The sequence below is a fragment of the Alligator sinensis genome, unplaced genomic scaffold (genome assembly GCF_000455745.1).
Source record: "Alligator sinensis unplaced genomic scaffold, ASM45574v1 scaffold755_2, whole genome shotgun sequence".
Classification (NCBI taxonomy): domain Eukaryota; kingdom Metazoa; phylum Chordata; order Crocodylia; family Alligatoridae; genus Alligator; species Alligator sinensis.
This window is the reverse complement of record NW_005841883.1, coordinates 858,015-881,734: the sequence shown is the minus strand read 5'-3', so window position 1 is coordinate 881,734 and position 23,720 is coordinate 858,015. Positions and strand designations below refer to the sequence as shown.

At 41.3% G+C, this 23,720-nt stretch overlaps 2 protein-coding genes across 2 annotated transcripts in view; one reads left to right on the top strand and one right to left on the bottom strand.

The window, feature by feature from the left end:
* ABI2 (abl interactor 2) overlaps nt 1-7,531 on the top strand; it is a 38,776-nt gene extending 31,245 nt beyond the window's left edge. Inside the window, exons 4-7 of the mRNA XM_025196661.1 lie at nt 3,937-4,034; nt 5,067-5,213; nt 6,301-6,425; nt 7,284-7,531. Of these exons, the coding sequence (XP_025052446.1) occupies nt 3,937-4,034; nt 5,067-5,213; nt 6,301-6,425; nt 7,284-7,324 (411 nt within the window). The 3' untranslated portion in view covers nt 7,325-7,531. The remainder of the gene's footprint in view (nt 1-3,936; nt 4,035-5,066; nt 5,214-6,300; nt 6,426-7,283) is intronic.
* A 906-nt stretch (nt 7,532-8,437) lies between these two features.
* RAPH1 (Ras association (RalGDS/AF-6) and pleckstrin homology domains 1) overlaps nt 8,438-23,720 on the bottom strand; it is a 189,043-nt gene continuing 173,760 nt past the window's right edge. The window contains exon 16 of the mRNA XM_014516900.2: nt 8,438-8,760. Within this exon, the coding sequence (XP_014372386.2) occupies nt 8,680-8,760 (81 nt within the window). The 3' untranslated portion in view covers nt 8,438-8,679. The remainder of the gene's footprint in view (nt 8,761-23,720) is intronic.

Here is a 23,720-nt window from a genome sequence, read left to right as displayed (position 1 = left end):
CAGCAGGGTCTGCAAATCTTGAGTTGTCAGTGTAGCCTTTCTTCCCCTCTCCTCCTTCTTGCCCTCAAAACTATTTGAGCTCCACTGTTTTCTCCTACTGTATCTATTGTCCTCAAATCTTTTCCTCCCTAAATTCTGTCAGGCAGTGCAACCCTGCCACCCCCCAACAAACAAACCCAAAGGGCTTTTGTTATGTACCCCGTTAAGGGGAATGCATGTTGTACAGCTGCTGCTTCCCATTGTATTTTTGTTTTTGCAGTTCTTTGGATCTTTTTCATTGCTACCTCAGTCACCATAACAGTTACCTTTTTATCTCTACCTTGAATTAAGGAAAAAAATCCCTTTTCTTACCACCTCTGTCCTACAGAGGCTCCTCTGTTTACTGTTCTGTTAAGCAGAGGGGCAGGGTGGCACCTTAAATTAACTTGATCCAGGGAGGCCAGTGTGTCTTCTCTTGGCTACTGTCTACCTGGGTTTTAGAGCCTTTTGTCTGTGAGTCCTGGTCCCCCTTGTAGGTTTAGTACTTAACTGGCAGTTGTTGAACAAAAGCAGAAAGCCTCCCTTCTACCCTTAGCTGCAAAGCTGCTGTTCAACTAATTCCATATAGCCCCCAGCCAGACAGTCAAACTATAAACAGGGAACCAACTACAGACACTGCCAAGTCCAGCCATAGAAACCAGCAAATGACCCACAGACACATCCCTTGAGCTGGATCTGTGAAAATGTTCTGTGGTAACAATAGTATACTTCTCCTTGGGAGACACTTAATTGGGTGATAGAATTAAACCCTTAGAAAATATAGTTACTCTGGAAATTAAATGTATTGGACACAGGTGTTTAAAAAAAAAAAAAAAGGTCTCTGCGGTTTTGAGTGACCCTCCATTTTCTTATTAGTAAGATATTAATTTTAGATTAACTCTAATTCCCTTACTGTGTCAGAGTTGAGGACTTGTGTAGGAAACTGTGTGACGCTCAAAAAGGACACTCAAAACTGAGCTGGCATCTGATGTGTAAATACTTTCATAGTATTGACAAATGAATATTTTCTGTTTGTGATACCAGACATTTTTGCAGAGATGAGGAGTAGGGACTTGAAAGTAATGTCTTTCCTGGAAAAAGAAATCTGGCTTCATCTTGGCTAAAGTAGTAACTAATGCAATTTCCCAATGTATCTTTCCTTTCTGCATCTCTTTATTTCTTGTTATGTGAAATCTTTTTCAATATCTTTTATATGGTGTTGTTCCAGCGATGACAAAGGTCAGTCCATGTTGATCAGAATTGTTGAAATAGTTTTATATTTTTCTTGATTATTCGGCCTTAAGTCAAAGTGGAGGCAGTTCTAACAGGGCCATGTAACTAGTACTAGCTCAGATGAAATCAGTCATCCCTTTCAGATTGGTAAAATATGACAGCTGTATAAACTTTGATTGCCTTTTCTTTCAACATTACAACTTCAAAGTTGTCACATGGAGAGTCTAAATTTAATTTGGCAATGGTGCACTTCCGTCTTTCATTTTTAGTGTTGGTTGAGAATGTCTCCTTTGTCTGCCCCTCTTTCTTAGTCATTAATAAAGAAAACCTTGTATTATCTTTAGTCACATTTTTCTAAAGCTTTCTTGTCCGTCTTACATAAAGGATCTTCATTAGTGATGCTGATAACTTATTTGCAGTGATTAGCTAAGTAGCAATTTTCTGCTGAACTTATTTGGTTACTTCGTTCATCATGTACTCCCAGTTTTTTCTCTTTGTTCACCACTGACGATGGATGAACAGCAGACTTTTGAGGGTATTTTCTGCATCTGTGTGCAGCCAGAAGCATAATGGAAATGTAATATTTTCTAGGTGGTGTAATACAAATAATGTAATTTTAAAAATGATTTTATGAACTTTCTTCAAAGTTGAAAGAAGCGTTGAAAGGTGTGTTTAAGGCTGAACCTAACTGTAAATCAATAAGTAGTTGTTATGAAACATTACACCCATCTGTCCCTTTTTATTAATGAACCTGTAGGACAGAAGTTGAAACATCTAGGTTGGACTTTAAAGGGCACTCATACTGGTATCTACCTCAGATCCCATCTGGAGGCTTTTGAGGATTCATCCCATAGGGTTTAATGGTCTGCTTGAAGTTGCTGCCTTGGAAGTGACATGGGGTTGAAAGTTAATAAAGAATATTTGTTTTAGAAGAGTTAAACAGGTAAGTGTATAATATTGATGTCTTTGACACAAAAAGACTAGGTGCTGGAGATACTGCAACTTTAAAAAAAAATCCAGTTTTTGGGCTGTTTTTCAATGTTCCGTGTATAGAATAAAATGCACTTTCTTTCCATCATACACTTTCCCTCGCTCATTCAAGTTGATGTAATTCAGTGCTTATATAGACCCTCACTTGAAGTAACTTTAGATTCGTGTTGCTTAAAGTTGGCTTAAAGGACTTTATAAAACTGGTTGCAAGATGTTTGCATAAATTCTTTGCAAGGTACATTTGCAAACCTAAATGAAACTAATCTGAATATTTGAGAATTTTGTGACAAAAATTCTGAAAATCCTGACACTAGCTGCTGCAAACACTTTGAGATTTTCATCTTCTAAGTATTAGAAAACAGAAGTCAACTTTCAGTGTGTTAGCATACTCCAGTATATTAATCCTTACACTAGTTAATAATCCACACCATTACTTAAACAGCAACAAAAATAAACACTTCTCCACTTTTGAAGTGATTTAGCTTCAAACTCTAAGGGCGTAATTTGCCTTTAAGAATATTTTCGGACATCACTAACAACTTGATCACTGGGCCTTAATCATATATGTGGGTCAGGGTGGGACTTAGTTGTTGGGAAGGATAACTGTCAAAATGAGACAGACTTTTCTTTGTGAAATAAAACATGTTGTATTTCCAAGAAGGGGATCAAAGGCATTTAATAATTTAGGGGAGGGGAGAAACCCTGCAAAATCAATTAACCTCAGTTAGACCTGGATTGCTGGATCCTATTTATGTGATAACAAATAGCTTTAGTATTTAAAATACTTAATAGAACCTCACTCATTAGATCTATTGGTACATGCACTTATTGTCTGTACATCCAAGCAGAATGTTTAGATTTTTATGATTTTGTAAGTAGTAGTTGCATTAATGATTTCTGGATCAATCAACACTGAGGACTGAAATATAAAGTATCAATAACTTCCATTTATAGATTAAAAATAAGAAAATAATCCAGGGAAGAAAGCCAGAAAGATCACATGATTTCTTTTGCCTCTTTCATACATTACAGAATTATTTTGCCAAATTCACTGAAATTAGTGTACATATGTGACTTAAGTTTTTCGGACTTGGTTTGAAATATTAATATGAAACATTAAAAAAATATAGATTTCTCTTTGAAAATAATTTTGTATTCGAATGAGAATAGCTAAAAATGCATCACCCTTTGAGCATAAAAGTAATTAAGTATTTACTAGATCTTTAGTTCTTTTACTTACTACATTGTAGCTTGTTACATACACCGTACTTTTCTGTTTTTAAAAAAATCACTGAAAGTATTCAGTAGTGTAATCAGAAATAGCTGCTATTGTCTAAGGAGTACAAGAGAGGGAGAGAGAAACTCTGTTGCTCTGATAATTGGGTATCTTAATTGGATCAGCTACAATATCAGTACTACCAGTGATTTAATGTTTGTTTGATGGCCTAAAGGCAAATGCAGTCTCTCTATACAAATCTTTGAAAACCCTATACAATGAAGAGTCCTTTGAGTGCAACTGTTGACTTCTAGCAGAGTAGAAATTGCATATGAAGTGCATGGCCACTCAATTCTTTTTCTTTTTTTTTTTCTGTTTCAACCTTCCCCTGCCTCTAAGAATTAATTCTTAAAGGAATCTTTCTCTCTTGTCTAAATGTTGAACCTTAGTAAAGGCCATTTTCTTATTCTTTTACACAGGTTAGTACACAGAATATGAAGATGGGTGGGCTGCCCCGTACTACGCCTCCTACCCAGAAACCACCCAGCCCACCAATGTCAGGAAAAGGGACTATTGGGTGAGTGTTTTACTGTACCCTGTATTTTAGTGGAGAGTAGGAGGGCAAGAGAAATTTCTAAATAGTCACTCTTATTCTTTCCTCGCCAGCCAAAAATGAAACTTGAAGCAAAGAGAAGTTTGAATCAGTTTCTGTTATACTGATGATGCCTTAAATTAAATTGAAGGTGACTTGTTAATAAAAGTAGACAGTGAAAGTCACCAGAAAGTCTGTTCATGAATGTTTTTCTTCATTTTAGCTCTTTAACTCTCTTGTAAAGGCTTAGCTGTGTGCTGTTCTGATGGATTGTACTATTTATTTGGAATACCTAATGGAATATCAGAACTGACATACTGTACTGCTGGTTGGGTATACGTGCTATGAACACGTAATGCTTGCTTTCCAGTGAAACCTATGAAGTTGACATCTGCATTTTCCTTTAGATCAAGGGTGCTCAACCTCTGGTCCAAGGGCCAGATCCTGCCTGTGGAGCCATGTCATCTTACCCTCATGTTTCCCCATGGTTCCAGAAATTTGGCAGCAGCAGGGGAGTTGTGGTAGTGTTAATTACCACTTCCCTACTGCCAAATTTCTAGACCCATGTGAAGTTCTGCAGGCTGCATAATGTAGCCCTGCAAGCTAGATGATTGGTTCGTGGTGGGGCTGGTGCACAGGGTCACTCTGAGGCTGGATCCAGTATCTGGCCAGCTCTGCACCACTCATCTGGCCCACATAGCTAAAAGGTTGAGCACCACTGTTTTAGATGATGGAATCTTTTAAGAATTGTCCCGAGCAACAACAGTCCTTCTGATTACTACATCAGTTTAGTTTGTGTGTAATGGCTTGTGACACCATCCTCAGTTCTCTCATTATCTTTCAAATTGGATATTGCAGGCATGTAAAAAAACAAAAACCCCAGCCTTCCCCCCACCAATTTCTTCAGTCCCTTATTTTTTTTTGTTCTATGTAACTGACTTTAGTCTAGTAAAAGAGCTTTGGGTGTGTTGCATTCTGTCTGAATTTGCTTCCGTACATATGCTTTTTCTTGTGTAGGCGTCATTCTCCCTATCGCACACTGGAGCCAGTGCGTCCTCCAGTGGTACCAAATGACTATGTACCTAGCCCAACACGTAATATGGCTCCCTCGCAACAAAGCCCTGTTAGAACAGCTTCTGTGAATCAGAGGAATCGCACATACAGGTATTCAGTCTACTCCTGCACAAAATGTGGTTAGCATTATATGGTAATCTGTACAAGATGTACCAGTACTAAAAACTAAGCAAAACCAAATTGGTACCCTACAAGAGAACCTTGCAGATTCATGCTGGTGACTGGGAAACCCTTACATATTGGCAAGTGGACACTGTTAAATCAGGAAAATTGCATCACAATATTCTTTGTTCATTTGCTGCCACATGATTTTAATTTTAGCAGAGTTTTTAATGTACTATTAAAATTTATTAGTTGAAAAAATGAAGTCTTAGTGGGCAGTCTTGTAACATAACACCATTAAATCTTTTCAGTCATCTTGGTAGATATATAATGAATCCTGTCCATTGGAGAACTACAAATTGGTACATTTGCTTGTGGGTCATAGTAAGTGACATTTTTTTGCCTAAAAATAAGCTTTGAGACTTTATGGTGAAAAGTGCTAAAGAGTTCTGTAAAAACTGTAATAACAGCTACATATGTCTGAAGATAAATGTATTGAACCCAGAAATGGACCAAAGTCATTGTATACAATAGAATATGTGGTTTTGGCACTGACTGCTAGAGGATTTGATCACTCTTTTGAATTGCCAGAGAAGTATAATGCTGCCTGAGGGCTAAAATTCTTGTGACATATTAGTTAAAATAAGCTTTATGCTGTAGCTGTCTAAACACAAAAATGGACTTTATTGAATTCTGGAAATTTTATTAGAGTAAGACACCTCAAATAATACTTAAGGTAAGAGCACATAGACTGCATACTGTTATAATCTGTATGGAATGCGAGGATTCTCTTCACTCAGCAGAAATTTACTATCATTGTAGTGACATCATTCTTTTATACTTGGCTCCCAAAGTGTGATATACTTGTGTAAATTTACTAGTGTCAAAGGAAAAATTATCTTATTTCTTCAACATAAAGTGATGTGCAGGGGGGAGAGGTTTTTGTTAAATCGCTTCTTTAGTCCTTTGTTTTCCCAGTCACTAGTGTGAATTAGCAAGGTTCTCCAGTAGGGAGTTCATGTTTTTCCCCCTCTGGAATGGTGTATTAATATTTTGGTTATTTTGGTTTCCTTAGCAGCAGCGGGAGCAGTGGAGGGAGCCACCCAAGTAGTCGAAGCAGCAGTCGAGAGAACAGTGGAAGTGGAAGTGTGGGTGTTCCTATTGCTGTTCCTACTCCTTCTCCTCCCAGTGTCTATCCAGGTAAACAGAAATCCCAAATTCCTTTCTTGTCCTAAAGTTGGAGTTTACTTACCATTGACGCTAGGTATCTTGCAAGCATGAAGAGAATTTTTGGCATCAGTTTTCAGGACCATATACATTCTAAAAAGTTTCAGTGCTAATTTCCCTGTGTGGAAATATATGGTGGATCCCGTGCCTAGTACATGGCTTCCTATTTATTTTATGTCAGTGGTTCATCAAAACGTTTTGCCTAGGCTTCTAAATGTGACTGGATTAGGTCTTGGTAACTGTTTCGGGGAAAAAAAAAGTAGTCCTTTATGCAGATAATGTTGTCTCACGTGCAGTCTGTCCATGGAGACATTTAAATGTTTGTTTAAAAAATTGACACAGATACAGTAGTAAGCCTTCGGTATACTCATGAAAAACAGATGATTTTCGTGGAAAGCTTGTATGTATACTCCCTCTTCCACTCATGCAGTCTGGTGAGCATTATCTGTAGTGCCTTCTGTAGTCCCCTCCGTGAAATGAATAGAAAAAATGTACTTGGCTAAATTGTGTTCTGAAAAATCTTAATTTTTTGTGCCAAAATTGCCATATGAATCTTTGTTTCCCCTCTGCTAGGAAACTTGATTTTGTTCAAAAGGTGAAGTGCCATGCTGCAGGTTGCAGTATAGTGAGGCGCACCATCTATGAAAAATAGTGACTTGCAGTAAGGAGTCCAATAAATAGCTATCTATGGTCTTAAAATCCAACAGTAAGCTTGCTTAACCCAAGTACCCTTATTTGCAGCATATGTAGGAATGATCCTTTCTTTAACAAAGACTTCATTTTTCTCTCATCCCCTCGCACTTTCTAATACGTTACACATTGGCTGAATAGCTAACGCTGAATGGTTGGGAAGCTTTTCTAATCCTTGCTAACCTGATCTCCTTATTAACTTCACCTCTTCCTCCTCTCTTCACGTAGCCCCTGCTGGCTCAGCTGGCACTTCTCCCCTTCCTGCTACCTCTGCACCTGCCCCTGCCCCTCCTGCTACTGCCCCCTCCTCTGCTGCCCCAGATGCTGCTGCTGCTGCAGGAGCCCAGCCCCTTGCTGATGGCTTCACCTCTCCAACTCCCCCTGCTGTTTCTTCCGCTCCTTCTGCAGGTGAGTCCCCCCTCCATTGTATGGGCAGATGAGCCAAGGTGTGATCACAATCTGAAGCTTTTCAAAGTACCTTCACAGTCGATTGTATGGTGTATTATAACATACTATGTTTGTGGAAGTTAGGATAATGCAAGCTCCCAGAGGAACATCTGTGTAGGAAGAAAGCAACAATTCTTTTAGGCTTCTTTTTTGTTCCTCTTCCAATATTGGAATGGAAATGGTGCATCTAATGACTTGGGTTGTATGCGACTTTGTCATGGGCCAGAAATTCTGCTTTCCGTTAGTTGTTAAAAGTCATAATTATAACTACTGAAATAGAAACTTCAATACACAAATCGGTGAGTGGATTTCTATCCAAGCACTTGTTCAATAGGTGTTTTTTATACAGAATGAACTCCTGCTAGCTTTCTTAATGTTTAAAAAGGCGCCCTGCATTTTTCATTTTCTAACTTGCTGAGTTGTAGCACGTGGTATTTTTTTAATTGGATGCTGCATTGGGGTATAAAGATTTATTTTCAGTACGTCAAATACTATATACCTGTTGTTTGCAGTCATTGACTGTAGTGATTTCAGAGGGCCACATGTTATTTTTGGTGTTTAATAACATTGGTCTATGATATGCTTATTTAGGAATTATATAAAGGACCAGAACATGTTCTTTTAGTGTTTAGTTAAAGGGTTAAGTTCAGTATTTATCACTATATCCTAATCTGTAATAGAATTCTTATCATGATCCTGGAAGCCTTTAAGCTATGACATATCTAAGTGCCAACAAATCATCCTAATGTCTGAAGTACCTGTACATTCAGCAAATAAGATTGATCAGCCAGCAGCTGAACTGACCTTCAGATTTTGGGGGTGGGATATATATGTGCGCATGTATGTGTAAATAAAAATAACAACACTGTAAGTCTTAATCCCTGCTGCTTTCTTGTTTTATGACAAAAATAGCCAGAATTGAATGGAAGTGAATAACTATAAATCCCTGTAAAGTTCTATAAAAGAAATTCTATTTACCTGATCATCATTCAAATCTTAGTTCAAAATAAAAATATCAGCCAAGTACTCACTCAGTTCCCCTGAAATGGAATATATAAGGATACTAGTTACATTGTTTACCAATGTTGTATTATCCAGCTCGGAGAAAACAAACCCACTGACTGCCGCCTCCTTCCTCTTTCCGGAGATGGGGAGACCCACCACAGAAGCTCTGTAGAAAAGACATAAGGGTGAAAATTTGCATAATTTGTGAAACAAAACATATTCTATTTTTTATAAATATAAGAAGTCTGTTACTTGAACATTATGTAAGCAAAGGAAACATCCAGTATGTCAGTCACTGTTCTACAGTTTAATGTACCTTGTACTTCTTGGGTGTTTAATCTTGGATACTGGAGACATTTACTCTTAGATACTGGTAGTCTACAACGTTAGTTTTTTTTCATGTCCCCTCTTTTATAGCATTTTGACCAAACCAGTTCTGACTGTTATCAGATGCTGTGGCGTCTTGATTGATTCCAGCTGTTCTCCTGGAGGCATCTTTCTCCAACCACAAAACATTCCACTCGTTCTCTCCTGAACTTTCTATAACCGAGAGATCTATGTATAGTGTTATGGGGATAAAAACTTGCAAACAGAAGAAATATCCAGTTTGTTGTTAACTACCAATATTATTCTTCAAAACCTTAAGTATATGGTAAATACAGGTGAAAATTAACTGTCTTGGTTCATGAATGGTGTCAGGTGAGACGACAATGACTTTCAACTTTAATTAGTAATCTTCCAAAATGTGAGAAGCAAGAATTTTCATGGATGATATCCTTTTTTGGAACAGCTGCATGTTTGGGATAGACTTAGACAAGCTTCTTAATGCAGCATATTCTTCTTCAGGTCATAGCATTTGAAAGCTTGTCTAAGTCTATCCCAACCATGTGATTGGTTCAAGAGAAGATATCACTCACAAAAACCACTACCCTTCCAACAGTGATTTCTATGCTGTAGTTCAGGGTGTGCGGTCCCCCTCCCGATCCCGTCCATGTCCCCATGTGCGAGCCGGGAGCGATATGCGGACCCGTCTTTGCGCACGCGGGCTGTGGCCAGCAGCCTGGGCACGCGGGGTCAGAAGGGACCGTGCGGCGGCAAGGCACGCATGGGCTAGAATTAGTCACAGACGCGTAGTGGTTGATTCAAAGATTATTTACTTACACCCAAGATGGTCGTGGTGTAGGCTGGACAGTTTCCAGGTTCAGCTCCGCTTAAATCCTCGTTGGAGGACTACGACAAATTCGGTTCTTGGGCCCCGGAGTTGTTAAGGCTCTGCGGGTTCGGCAATTTCTTTCCCATGGAGTTGTCGAAGTTCCGTGGGTTTGGTTCGGCTGTCTGGCCCCGGAGTTGTTAGGGCTCTGTGGGTTCGGATCTTGAGTATATAGGATAGGGATATGTCTAGGATTGCGCTCGGCGACGGGGAGAGGCCAGAGGCTGTTTAGACCTCTGTTGCCTTCTTAAGAAATGCGTTGGGTTCGTAAGGATCCACAGCGCTTAGAGATCTTCACGCTTTCCTTCTTGGACTCCAATTGCTTTCTCTCCAACTTGGGCGGAAACCACCCAAGCTCTTTATACGACTAGCAAGCCAATTGCTAGCCGCCACGTGTGCATAATTCAGCACAAGCCAATAATGGGGCTCGAATTAAAATACAAATGGCGGGAACTCCTTTGCACCGTGCATTTCTGAGATGCAAAAGAAATGCACCATGCAAAGAAAGCTACAAATTTGGCGGGAAAATTCTCCGTTGCACCGGAGTTCTCCTCTGCAGCAGAAAACTGCACCGTGAAAAGAAGCTGCAATTTAACGGGAACATAATTTAGCAGTGCCGAAGCGCACACAAACAAAAACTCACAACTTTGGTTTGTGACACAGGGTAAGCATATACTGCTTACTAGGTATCAGAATCAGTTAGTTAATATAGAAATTTTGTGTTGCAGTGTTAGAATTCGTTTGAATGAAGAAGCAGCTTTTAAGGAGTCGATTCATTTGATGGGTGTTTTTTAAAGAAAAAAGATTAGGTTTCCACCTTTTGCAAGACCTTTATTTCTTTCCATTCTCCAGAAATAATCCAGTACATATTTCCTAAAAGCAGTGGCTGAGATGCAGCTAATGTGCCAAGGCTGGATCTTTAATCATCTTTGTAGTTTTTAGATATTATCTTCAGTTAGATTAATGGATACCTTGTGAATAATTTGGTTGATTTCAGAACACAGCATCTTTATTTGAATTGTGAGTGAGACTTTATTTCAGTATGAAAGAGATCTTCAGTGACCGCGTAGGCTTTGGGGGTTTGTTTTTGTTTGTTTGTTTGTTTGTTTGTTTTGGTGAAACATTATATAACATCACTAACTGGAAACTATTGTTTTAAAACTTAGTTTTCCTTTCCTTTTTCTTGTATTTGCTTTTGTTAGTTGTACTGATTCTGGCAAGTGAGCTGGCAGTTTAATAGTATTTGTCCAATTCAGATTTGGGCATACATTTTCCAAACAATGTCTCAATCCTTGGAGCGAGTACTGGGTGCAGGTGTAAGAAAGCCAGACTTTCCTCCTTTTCTCTTGCCTAACCCCATTCTTTCTTTCCAACCAGGTCACCCTGTTCAGTTCTACAGCATGAACAGACCTGCATCTCGGCACACCCCCCCAACAATAGGTGGCTCCTTGCCATACAGGCGTCCTCCTTCCATCACTTCACAGACGAGCCTTCAGAACCAGATGAACGGAGGACCTTTTTATAACCAGAACCCAGGTTAGAAAATTACTGTAGTATATTCATTTCAAAACACCAGAGTATTGGCTCAGACTTCAAGACTCTGAAGGCTGATGCTGTACTGATTCTACAACACTTTATGCTGTTGGGGAAGCCCCAGAACCACTCCTGCTCTGCTCCAGCGGTGGAGAGCAGTTGCATAAAGTTCTGAGCTCAGTTGGAAACAATGGCAGTGGTGGGCAGGCACCCTCTTCCTTGACCTGCTCCCTGCCTGGCCTCTCGGGGACTGAGGGGCTCCAACCATGCCTCCCTCTGCCATCTCCCGACCGTGGTCTGAGAAGTGGTATGCTCCCCTTTACAAAATTCTAGAGCTACTTTTGGGTAGAACGGATATAATGTCTGGGGTGGCAACTATGGATCAGCACACTGTTAATAAAACGTGGAACAGAACAGACCTTTGCAGACTAGATTGAGTTCTTTTGGGCCAGATCTGGCCCATGGGCTATAGGTTGCAGACCTGTGCCTTATAACATAGGTCTGCCAGTGAGCCTCCATCTTTACCTGACTCACCCATCCTATATCAGTCCTGGTGTAGGATTAGTGTTTTCTCTCCTATGAGCCACTAGAATTCTAGTTCTCCATTCCTACAGCCTAAAGCCTTGCATATATTTCTCCCTCCTGACTATTGGTCCTCCTGGGAGGCAGGCTTTGCCTTGGAAGGCTAGATGTAGCAGGGTTCCAACCCCCATTAGGTCAGTTTTCATATATGATGTTAGCCTAATTCAGAGGAGCTCAGCCTCTGGCCTATGGGCCAGATCTGGCCCATGGCACTGTCATGCAGCCCACAGGGCTCTCTGAGTTCAGAAATTTGGTGTTAGGAGAGTGGTGGCACCACTTACTTGCTGCCAAATCTCTAGATACAGAGAGCCCCAGGCCCTGCACATGGCACTCGATCCTGCCATGTAGGGCTGGGCAGCGGTGGTGCCAGGCCCCAGGTCCTAATTCTGATGCACAGAGGGATGTGAGGGGGTGGCACTGGGCCCAGGAGCTCAGTCCTGGTTGGGGCTATGAGGATGTGGCACCAAGTCCTTGGAACCCAATCCCAGCACAAGGGGAGTGCCAGTTCCTCCGGGATCCAATCCAGGTATGCGGGGCCAGGAGGGGGCAGTGCCAGGACCCAATCTAGCTTGCAGATGGGTCCCCTGCTATTCATCTGGCCCCCAGGGACAAAAAATTGAGCACCACTGTTCTAATTGATGATCTGTCTTTATGTAGACTGAGTCATTATGTTTTTGGTTTTGAGGTCAATGAGTTGTGTGCCTTGGGTCTGTGACCCCCTTCTATACATTATAGGTATCATGCAATTAACTGGTTAATTGCCGTTACCTTGATACAAGCTACATGTGCAAAGTAGTTATTACACCACAAAAATTTCCAACCAGCTGTAAAATTAGATCTAAAAAATTTGCACTAACTTTATAGCTGGTTGCTGTCAAGCTTTAATTTGCTCTTGTAGTATGACCTTCCTTGCACCTGGGAGCCCCTGTCAGCTGACAAGGCTGCAGACCACAGGGGTGCACCATGCCCAGCCAGGGCTAGGAGTCCTGCAACTGAGGGGGGCTCTTGGTCCTGGCAGCTGGGGGATGTGGCTGCCTTGGGAGTGCGCAAGACCCCAGGGCTGGGGGATTGTGGCTCCTGCAACCCCCTAGCCTCAGGGGTGTGTGAAACCTTAGGCATGGGGGATCACAGCAGCCATGGTTCCCCACCCTAGGGGAGTGTGGGACATCCCCATGACTTGGAGCCCCTCAAACGAAGGAAGCTTCCTGGCCATGGAAGCTTGCTTCTTGCCAGTGCAGGGGGAGCCCAGTTTCGGGCTGCCCCTGCACTGGTAGTAAGGCATGATGGGATCTAGTGTACGATCCCACAATCACGCCTCTTGCTATACATGTGTGGCATGGCAGGAATCACGGTTGAGTGGATCGTGTATTGGATTGCATTGCACTTTTACCTGCATATGTAAAGGGGCCCTGTATCTGTATATGAAAGGTTATAGCCATTCATATAAACACAGCTGTTTCCCATGTTTTGATCAGAGAGGGATCTAGTGCAAGCAACAACAGTGGAGAAAGGAAGATTTCTTTTAGGCAGAAGGTACAGAAAGATACTGTAGGAATGTTTAAAACTTATTGGTTTGCAGATATTCTTATTGATACTTAGAATGTTTACATGCAAGTGCTGGATTGTTTTTGTATTGGTCTTCATTGTAAAACTGAACTTGGAATTAAACAGTTCTAGCATCTGATCTGGGGGGTCGATCAGACACAAACATATTACATCTTCAGCTGCTAGCTAGCCTCCAAAGAGACATTATTTTTTGTCTAGGACAAGGAACTGGTGGGTGGGGGTGAGAATGCATGACTAAACTTCATACTAGGTGATATCTGTAATGTACATTATATGCACTATTGAAGAATGAGGAGGGTAGAGGCAGAGGGGAAGAGTAGCTATGTAGGAAATAGATTGAACTAAAATAAGATGCCTTACAGATTACCTTTGAGGTAAAGAGGATTTTCAGCATAACCAGAATAGTGTTGCTCTATATTTCTGTTTTTAATAAGAGAATGGCCCTTTGTTGTGTTGCCCAACAGATGATCACAGAAGATGCCAAATATTCTGTGAATAAGTTATGTAACTATAATTCAGGCTGTTTACGCAAGAAGAAAGTAATGATTAAAGTGATTATTCACTTGACCTCTAAGGCATGAATAAAATGACTTCCATGGTAGGGACATTTGGCATGTAAATAAAGAGCTGCAAGCAAGAGGTTGTTTTTATATCAGTGTCCCAGGCAAAATGTGGAACTTTAGTTGTATTCAGATGGAATAAAGCATGGTCTTTGGAGCTGGACCCCAGGAAGGAGGACCTCAAAGTTGAATACATTAAGTTAATATTGTTGAGGGTGGCATATGACCAAAGAGGAGCTTTGGCAGGAGAGAGGATCATAGTTCTTGGCTGGATCTATTGAAGAGAGGGAGCTTGAAGAAGCTCGTGCAGAAGGAAGGGCCCTAGGGGCTTGTGGAGAAGAAATAGGAGTATCAAAATAGGTTAATTTCACCTTGCTTATGCAGGATTTTTGGCACTAAAGCAGGCACTACTTTCTTTCCAGGGGTGTGTGGGTGTTTTGTATTGGATATTCATGCTGTTTTTTTCCACGGAGTTTATATGTTTTAAGCATAACCTTCCCATTTGAATATAGGCTTTTACCCAGAGTGATTAGGAGATCTTTCTGTGTGTGTGTGTGTGTGTGTGTGTGTGTGTGTACACACAAATAAGCATAGGTGCATTTGAACTTATATAAATGTGCCTAAAACTGGGTTCTGCAGAATAATTGCGTTAAAAACTTTAGGGATCCACTGAAAATTGCAGATTCTTCTTTGAGAACTGCCTGTCTGGATCGTTGCTCCTGGGTTCAGTGCAGTAGCAGAATCTTCTAGAAAAGCATTGGCTTTAGTGTTGGCAGAACAGCACTGATGCCTCTATTGAAAGTGGAAGTACGTGTCAGCACAGAGTCATCTGCTGCAGTATTGGGAGTCCAAGAAAACATTAGTGCCTGGATAATGTAATTCAGAAAAAACAGGAAGAACATGGTATTAATAGCACCATAGTCCTTTTCTTCCCTGAATGGTGGGGAAAGGACTCACTGTCAACTTGTCATCTTCCTCCATTGGCTCTTAAGTACCAAGGGAGATTTGTATGAAATATTTTGGCATCAGCCTTTGCTGAAGACTGAGACTCTGTCATAGACCTGGTGACATTTGCCAGTGCTGGAAAAAAAAATCAGGTTTTGGTGCCAACAGTCTTTCTCAGCACCGATGACAAGTCCTGTGCTGTTTGGTTGTCCTGTGCCTAGAGCTTTCCTTGCTACTCGGTTCCAAGCTTTGACACAGGAGTCCCTCCCAGGAGAACTCTGAAGCCTCTGCATGCAGGCAGTCTGTGTGCTACACAGGCAGCTCAAGGCTTGTGCTGATGTTCCTTTACATCCAGCCTCATTTAGGTTTCTTATGATCCCAGCTTGACTGGATTAGAAAGCAGACAGGTGTCTTAACTTGAACTAATATTTGTGCCACCCTTGCCCTAATCCTAAGGTCTTTTTGGCTGATGGAAACTTTCTGAACCTAGCAAATACCTTCCATCACATTGGTTTTCCAGCAGCAGTTGTACCATTCTGGAGAATTTTAGTTATGGAGATTGAGTTTGACGTAACCAGGGATCCGGGCTTTTCGTTTGCCATGGTAAAACATGGATGTTCTCATTTTAAGGAGAAAAAGTAGGAAATGGTGGGTTTCTCCTTGCAGAGTTCCAGCTTGCAAGGGGCTGGGGGGAGCGAGAGGGCGGTAGTCAGGCAGGGGGCTCCATGTACATGTGTACATGCACATGGCTGCCAGGCAGCCTGCAGAGCAGCTCCTGTAAGTAAATCTGGCACGGGGGAGGGTGGGGGTGGGAACTGAGGACCCCATAGTGAGGGAGGGAGATGGGCAGGGCTGGAGCTTCAGGCTCCGCTCCACCTCAGCAGCTGCCATCTTCTATGGGTGGCAGCTAGGGCTCAGGTGCTGCTGGGGGTGTGGGCAGGGGCCTGCGGACCCGGGTTCCTGGCCCTGTAGCCCTGGCAGCGGGGGGCCCCAGCAGGGCCAGGGGGCTGCTGTTGGGGAGTGAGGGGTAATGGCATGGCCCACCAGCATATCAGGGCTGATCAGCCCCACAAAACAGTATGAGTGGGGGCAGCTGCCACTGGATCTACATCCTGGTAAGCAGAAGGGGCAGGGGGAGGGGTGGGCTCTGATTTTTCTATGACAAAACCCCCCAAATCAAATGCCAAAATTTATAGGTGTTTAGAATGTATTTTATGATAGTGATTTAGGCAATGGTAGGCTTCCATAAAGCAGTGTGTTCAACTGATAGCTATGTATATAGTGCGTTTCATTTTAATTATGTAAAAATATGGATTTTGGGGGGTTTAATTGGAGAATTTGCAGGGTTTTCTGTCTAGTGTGTGTGTTAAATTAGAGAATTTGCCCAGCGGTTCTCAGCCTTTTGCATCTTATGTCCCACCTATGTAAGGTCAAAAAATCCTGGTCTCACCGGTTGGTGAGTAGGAGGGGTCCTGCAGAGGCCAGTTGAAGTGGGGGAGGAGGGGGACCCACAGTGGCTGATCGAAGTGCGCAAAAGCAAAACTAAGTCCTGCTGTGGCACTTCCAGTTTTGCCATTGTGACTGGAGTAGGATGCGTCCCACCGGTTGAGAAACCCTGTTCTAGACAGCAGTCTGCAGAATGGATGGATTTGTGAACAGCCTTACAAGTGGACCTGAAACAGCATAAAGTTTTGAATTCATATGGAGTTGGACAGCAAAATTCTTTAGCCTCGTTTGAAAATCTCAGCCTTAATAACTTTCCCATATCACTTGAAAAAGGATGTTCAGACGGAATAAATTGTAGGCAAAGCTTTTTTCCCCAGGGAAATAATTACAAAGCAATACTACCACAGATTGAATTTGAATAATAATTGCCCAAACATTGCACATTCTGTCCATGTTTACTGTCAAATTTAAACACTTTAAATGAAAAATATACAAAAAGAAGCCTGGGCATGTGCCAGAACTAGTCTTAAGGTGTATATATACACTAAAATCAGTGCTGATACTGCAGTTAGGGGGAGATGGAGTTGGGGCTAATTTTGCATTGAGATATGAAGTGTAAACATCTTAGTTGTCTGTCAGAAATGATGCAAGCAAATTCTCAAATATGTGAATTTGCAGTTGAGTAGATGGAAGTATAATTTGTTATACCACATGCATGTTGCCTGAAATCTAAATATTGTCCAGAAAGATAAGTAAACTGTACTGGGATTGAAAATGTATGCTTTTCCTTTCTGCTTGGAAATACATGTATATATTTTATGCTAAGAGTAGCAAGAGAATCATCCTGTCATTTTTCTGCACGTATCTCATACCTTAATATGCTGGTTTTTTGAAGCATTACTGTAGCAGGGTCATATGAAGCTATACATTAAAGGAGCTTGCTGTAAGGTTAGAGCCAACAAGTACATAGACTTTTTTCTACCACTGTAGAAAAAAAACTAAGGTGGAAAGGTTTCATGAGAGCTGAGTGAGATATTATGGTAGCCAGTTCCAGTTACGTTCTTGAAGTTTTTGTTAAAAGACCCTTTGAAGCCTATACTACTTTTGTTGTCATTTTTATTCACATCTCCTTTGGCAGGCTGCTGTAGGGTCTGAACAATGATGTCTGCTTTCTTGTTTGCTGTTTTTTTTCTAATACAATACTTTTTCTTTTCTTACTCTCTGCTGCAGCATCTCTTGCTCCTCCTCCCCCCTCCATCCTACAGGTAACTCCACAGTTACCACTAATGGGATTTGTGGCCAGAGTCCAAGAAAATAGTAAGTTTGCATCTTCCTTTGTTCTGATTGGCTATTGTGCGAGGCTTCTGCTTTGTATGTGAAAATAAATAAATAAATAAATAAATCCAGGTGTATGTAGCCAGAATTTTGACTTCCCTATTGTCTCTGTTTTTAGCAATTTCAGGTATACCAGGAAGGAGAGAGAGTAAACCTATTGTGTCAGGAGAATCTGGTCTTTCTTCCTCTCATCTGTCTATTTTAGCATGTCTCTGAATTCCGGTTATAGATTTCAGTGCAACTACCTGGGGATCCTTTGAGAGAGGGATTTCTGTTTTAACCTGCTTGCATACCTCCGGAGAATTGCCATGCTGATCTTGTTGCTTATTTTTAGTTTCAGATACCCCTCCTCCTCCTCCACCTGTAGATGAGCCAGTCTTTGATGAATCCCCACCTCCCCCGCCACCTCCAGAAGATTATGAAGAGGAGGAGGCAGCTGTGGTGGAGTACAGTGATCCCTATGCCGAAGAAGATCCTCCTTGGGCACCAAGGACCTACTTAGAAAAGGGTAGGTTTAAGGGTACCAGACTTGGTGGTGTCTTATTATGCAAAACTTAAGAATTCGTGTAGTCGTGTAAATGAGAACCTTTCAGTAATCTGTTGCTTGGTCAGAATGATAAGAAATGTTGTATTGTTTCTCTACTATTACATAAAGACCTTACTTCCTGACCATTGTGTAAAGAGTGAGAATCATGATCAGTGATTTTTTTTTTCTTGCTGGGCAGTTGACCCCTCCAGTATTTTGTTATGATAAAGGAATACTCATAGGTAAAAGGACTGACAGAGAGGAGAGAGAAACTAATACTGATGAGAACGTTACTTGGGTAGGTGATACAATTGTCAAATCATCTAGGAAATTTTATACGATTCACGAGACTCAAAATGTTTGTGCCCTAATGCAAGGAGGCTGGAGGATAAAGCAAAAGTAGAACTAGTAGAACAGGAAGTGAAACCAGAGGCATAAGGATAACAAGGCCAACGTGGAATATAAGTCTGACTGGAACACAGGTATTGAAGAATACATGCTAGAATGAAGACTTAAAGATTTGAAAGTGGAGGAAATTTGGAATTTCTATAAGGTGAAAAACTTATCTGGAAATTCTGTCCTGGGGCAAGGGGAAAACAAAAGGAAGACGTATTTGAAGCAAGCAAAGAGCCTTCAAGGAATGGAGAAAAAGAATTGATCAGCATAGAAAGTCATAGGGGTCAGGAAGTATAGGGGAGAAAGTAAGAACTGTTAAAAGGCATGTTGTGTTAAACCTTACAGAGGAAATGAAATACAATTAGAAAAGGTTTTTCAGCAAAATAAAAAAGAACAATGAAAAGAAATAGTTACATTTAGGTGGTGAGGATAGGATGAGTATTAAAGGTAATATTGGCATGATACCAAATTGAGATGAATACTTTGCTTCCATTTTTAATAGGGGCAAAGGAGTAAACATGGGACCAATGGGAGGTGGCAGTTGGGAATGAGGCTATGGAAATAGCTGTGACTGTAGTAGTATTAATATAGTTTAATCCGTGTAGGACAAGCCTTTTGCACATTGAATGTCTTCTGTTGCATTATGCTACTCTGATTTTCCTGCCCCTTTTTGTTTGGATCCTTGGACCTTTTTGGCCTTGGCTGCTCAGGCCTCCAGCGATAAGGACAGATTTAAGCAGTTAGAACAACAAGAAAATGAACTATCCTGGGTCCTGCTAACTGTGAAAGAGTTTCCCCGTGTCCCTATGCTGTTTGAAGGACATCTGCTGTCTTGTTCCTGCTGCAGTGTGTGCTGCTCCTGTGATGGCACTGGGGGCTTGGCTTCAGATTAAAACATCCATGATCAGTTATTTTGGCCTTCTCTCAAGTTTAGCTCATGAGATGAGCTGTAGTTTTCCCAACATTTTTCTCTCTGCTTGACTTAAATGGAAATTTGTTGGACAAAATTAAAAAAGTGCCTCCCCGTCCCCAGGTCTTTGTTTTTGCCGTGTTTTAAAGACATGCTACAACCAGTGGAGGCAGGAGAACGTCTCAAAAAATGGCAGTAAGAATGTCTTAATGGAAAGCGCACGTCAGGTATGAATCCAAACATTGCAGCTGCTGCTTTTCCCAGTGGCTTCACAGGGAAAGTGGCCCGTAGTCAACATTTTTCCCCACCAGAGCACGCAAGAGTGTCTGCAGCTTGTGTGGTAGCAGGGAAAAGTGACTGCTGCTGAAACCGCAGGGAGGCTTGTGGGGTAGCAGGGAAAAGTGACTCCTGCTGACCCCGCAGGTACCATGAGCGGAAAAGAGCCGGCTGCAGATGCTCTCCTCTTGCCACCGCAGGGAAAAGTAGCAGCAGCAGGAACTTTCCCTGTGTAGCTGCTAGGGGAAAAAAGGTGGCATGGCAGCTAGGTCCTAGTGCCATGCCCCAGCCTGACTCTGACCTGATTTTGGTCAGTGGCCCACAGCATAAAGAAGTTGTCAACCCCTGCAGTAGAGTGTCAGTAGTGAGACGGCTGGTAACTGAGAGGGTCTGATGTGGAGCAGTGGATCAGTTTGTCTTCGACGGTTAGAAACCTCCACTGTACTGGTTTCTGTGCGAGTGGATGGCACGTTTTCCATCAGGTCAGAAAAAGTACAGGCCACTTCAATAACTGTTTTCATTTTCTGATCAGGTTGATTGCTGGTTTTTTTTTACCATTTGCTCTCTGTTTAATTCTCCGGGCAGCAATGGAGGGTGCTCAACATTCACTCAGATTTTGTCCTTTCCAGCATTGTTAGTGTTACAGTGCTTTTCTGCTGGGTGAAGCTTTCACATTTGTTAATGTATTTGACAGGAACAGTAAATCCCAAGGATTTCCTCTAAACCTTTCCAGATGCAAGATTCACTTTTTGGGGCTGTGATGATATTTCCCAGCTTTAAATTATCATCCAGGTATTCTTCTGCCAAATAATATTTGTTGAATCGTCAGTAGCCGTGCCCTCTGACTTGGAGCAAAACTTCAGAGAATCTTTAATCCAGTGGAGGATAAAGGAGACTCCACTGTGTTGCATGCTCTCATAGGTCTGTGTCTACTGATACAGGATTTTGCAAAAGTCTGATTTAATTGGATCAGGACATAAGCCCCAGAGCTAATGGGGCTACTTGAAACTGAAGTGGAGAAAATCCCCATTCTTTCTGCTTAAGTTTTAGGTAAGGAAACACAACTTTCCTTTCTACTCATTGGTTCTACTTGTTCTTTAGTGCAGTATAACGCGAGAGAACTGGAGTCTCTTGGGTCTTCAGAAGAATGAATTAATTCTATTTCAAATGCAGAGTCAATATTCAGCCTCAATTACAGCTGTGCAACCCATAGTTTTCAAGGGGCTGCTGAGGTTTAACTGCGTATAGTTTTGTTCAGTAAACGTTTCTTTGTGATAGGTAAACCCAAATAAAACCAGTTTGACTTTTAAATCCCAGGGTGAATTTGCAGTGTCATCAGTCAGGGGGAAAACTCCTTTTACTTATGATAGAATAAATTTGATGTGGAAGCTTAAGCTTCTCCAAAAGTGGCTTCCCATCATGCCATTTTAGCCATTCTTTTTAAGGTATTGGGGAACTAAGTAATTAAATATTTTTGGAGCAGGATTAATTCCTAGGTGGTAACTAGCATCCTTAAATAGGCTGAAAAGAGCCACCTAGGCCAGACAAACAAAGGGTAAAGAAATCAAGTGGGTAAACGGGACGTGGCATCAGGAGGATTATTTGTCAGCTTGCAGAATGACTCCAACAAAACCATTACTCTCTGTAGCAATTTCGGGTGTATGCACATTCGGCTGCAGACTACAGCAAAAGGAGAACAATTTGTTTTTATTCTGTTTCCCTTGTCAAAGGAATTCTTTCTTCCTCTCACCACAGATAGCTTTTGCAGAAACCCTAGAGAGGCCTCCTTTTTTCACAGTGACAGCAGCCAGGAGCTGCCTGCTGCTGCCAGTAAGCAGTACTGGGAGGACTTTTGACATGCCAGAGCAGAGGTGGGGTTTAATTTTAATTTGTTCAAAAGTAGTTGGGGATCTCTCCTCTCAAACTGTTTTTATTGGACCTTTGTCCCTGAATATTGCTTTTCTTACAAGTAAGCTTGGAGTTGCAGCGGTTTTTTCAACAATGTTCAACAGCTTAGCTTTGTTGGTAAAAGAAGGCTTGGAAAGAGATTTGAGAAATATTTCAGTAGTGTAAATTCATCATGGATTCAGGCTGTTTTTATTAGACCAGCTAACTAAAGTAACAACTTTAGTATGACTAAAGCTATCATCAGTATGAAGAAGAAAAGAATGCGTAAGGAGCAAACAACTGAAAATATGTACCATGTTTATAAAGAAAAATCAATAAAACATCAAGTAATTAAATTAACTGAACATCAAGTACATATCAGTTAATAATTATCAATTAAATAAAAATATTAAACATCACTGGATCTAAACGAGATCCCTGAAGAACCCCAGTCAAAATGATCTGCTGACCTGACATCAATCCACTTGTTTGCAGGTGTTCAGCCAAGTATGTGTCCACCTAATGTAGTCCTATCCAGTAGTCCCATCCACCCCATGTTTCTCTAACTTTCTAAAATTTTTTCTAACTTCTCTAAAATGTCATGTTGGGAGTATGTCAACGGTCTTAAAGTCCAGGTGTGTTATCCATCACATTCTTCACATCCCATCAACCACCCCCTCATCCTCCAGATATTTACAAATGGAAAGTTTTGTAATTTGTTCCAGTAACCTCCTGAGTATTGAAGTCAAGCTCACCAGTCTTTAACTGTGCTTCTTTTTTCCCTTTGTAAAGGTAGGTGCAATGCTAGCCCTTCTCCCAGTCTCTGGGACCTTGCCTGTAATCGATGGGTTGGCAAATACTATAGCCCATGGCCTGGAGACTTCTTTACCCAGTGCCCACACACAAGACTTTTAACAAACTCTTAGAGAATTTAAATTGGGGAGGCCTGGTAGAATTCATCCAAGGGGGCTGAAGGAACTGGGCAAAGAAATCTCGGGGCCACAGACTTGAGTACACAGGAATCTCAGGCTGCAGTATTCCTATAAACCTTTTCAGATGTGAAATTCACTTTTTTGGGGCCGTGATGATATTTTCCAGCTCTAAATTTATCACCCAGGTATTCTTCTGCCAGATAATCTTAGTTGAATTATCAGAAGCGTTTTTTATATGTAATATATTAAAATTTGGTGAAGATTGGAGCAAATTCCAAGCAAATTCCAGCGCTACGTGTTCTCTTAATAGCTCATTTGCTCATTGAGCTAGTGGACCCACAGTTTGCCTGGTCTGTCCTTAGATTTCACATGGTTGTAGAACCCCCTTTGGTTGTGTTTAACATCTTTTGGCAGTTATAATTATTTTTTTGCCTCTGCTTTCCTGTTTTTTTTTTTCTCCATACATATTCATGCTATTCTTTTGTAAACTTCCCTAGCGACAAGCCCTTCCTTGCATTGCCTGTACATACCTCTTGATTTTTAGGCAGTGAAGCTCCTTGTGTAGCCACTTTGCTCCCTTGCGGTTTTCTGTCAACTGTGTTGGATTAATTTATGGGACATGATTATATTGAAATGTTTTTGTTAGAACACTTTATATGCTATATCTGGTTTCTAAACTCATGAACAATAAAGCAACTGTGTAAACAAAACTGTAACTCTTGCTTTTATATCCAGTGGTGATTTCAAAAGAAATCTTGAAACCACCAAGACATAGCAAGATTAGCTGCTTTCTGGGGAAAATTGTATTCATCCGGATAATGTATATGGCCTGAGGAAATGGCTAGAAATTTGAAACAAAAATCTCTCTCGTGGGGCAGCATGAAGCTTTGATCTGCTTTTTCATTGCTATTTTCTGTGAGACTGTGAACTGGGACACTGCAAAAGCAGCAAACCTAAGTGTGCTCAGTTGGGAAGGGACAAATGCTTACACTATGGTTTGGGTTCACAGAATGAACGGGTGG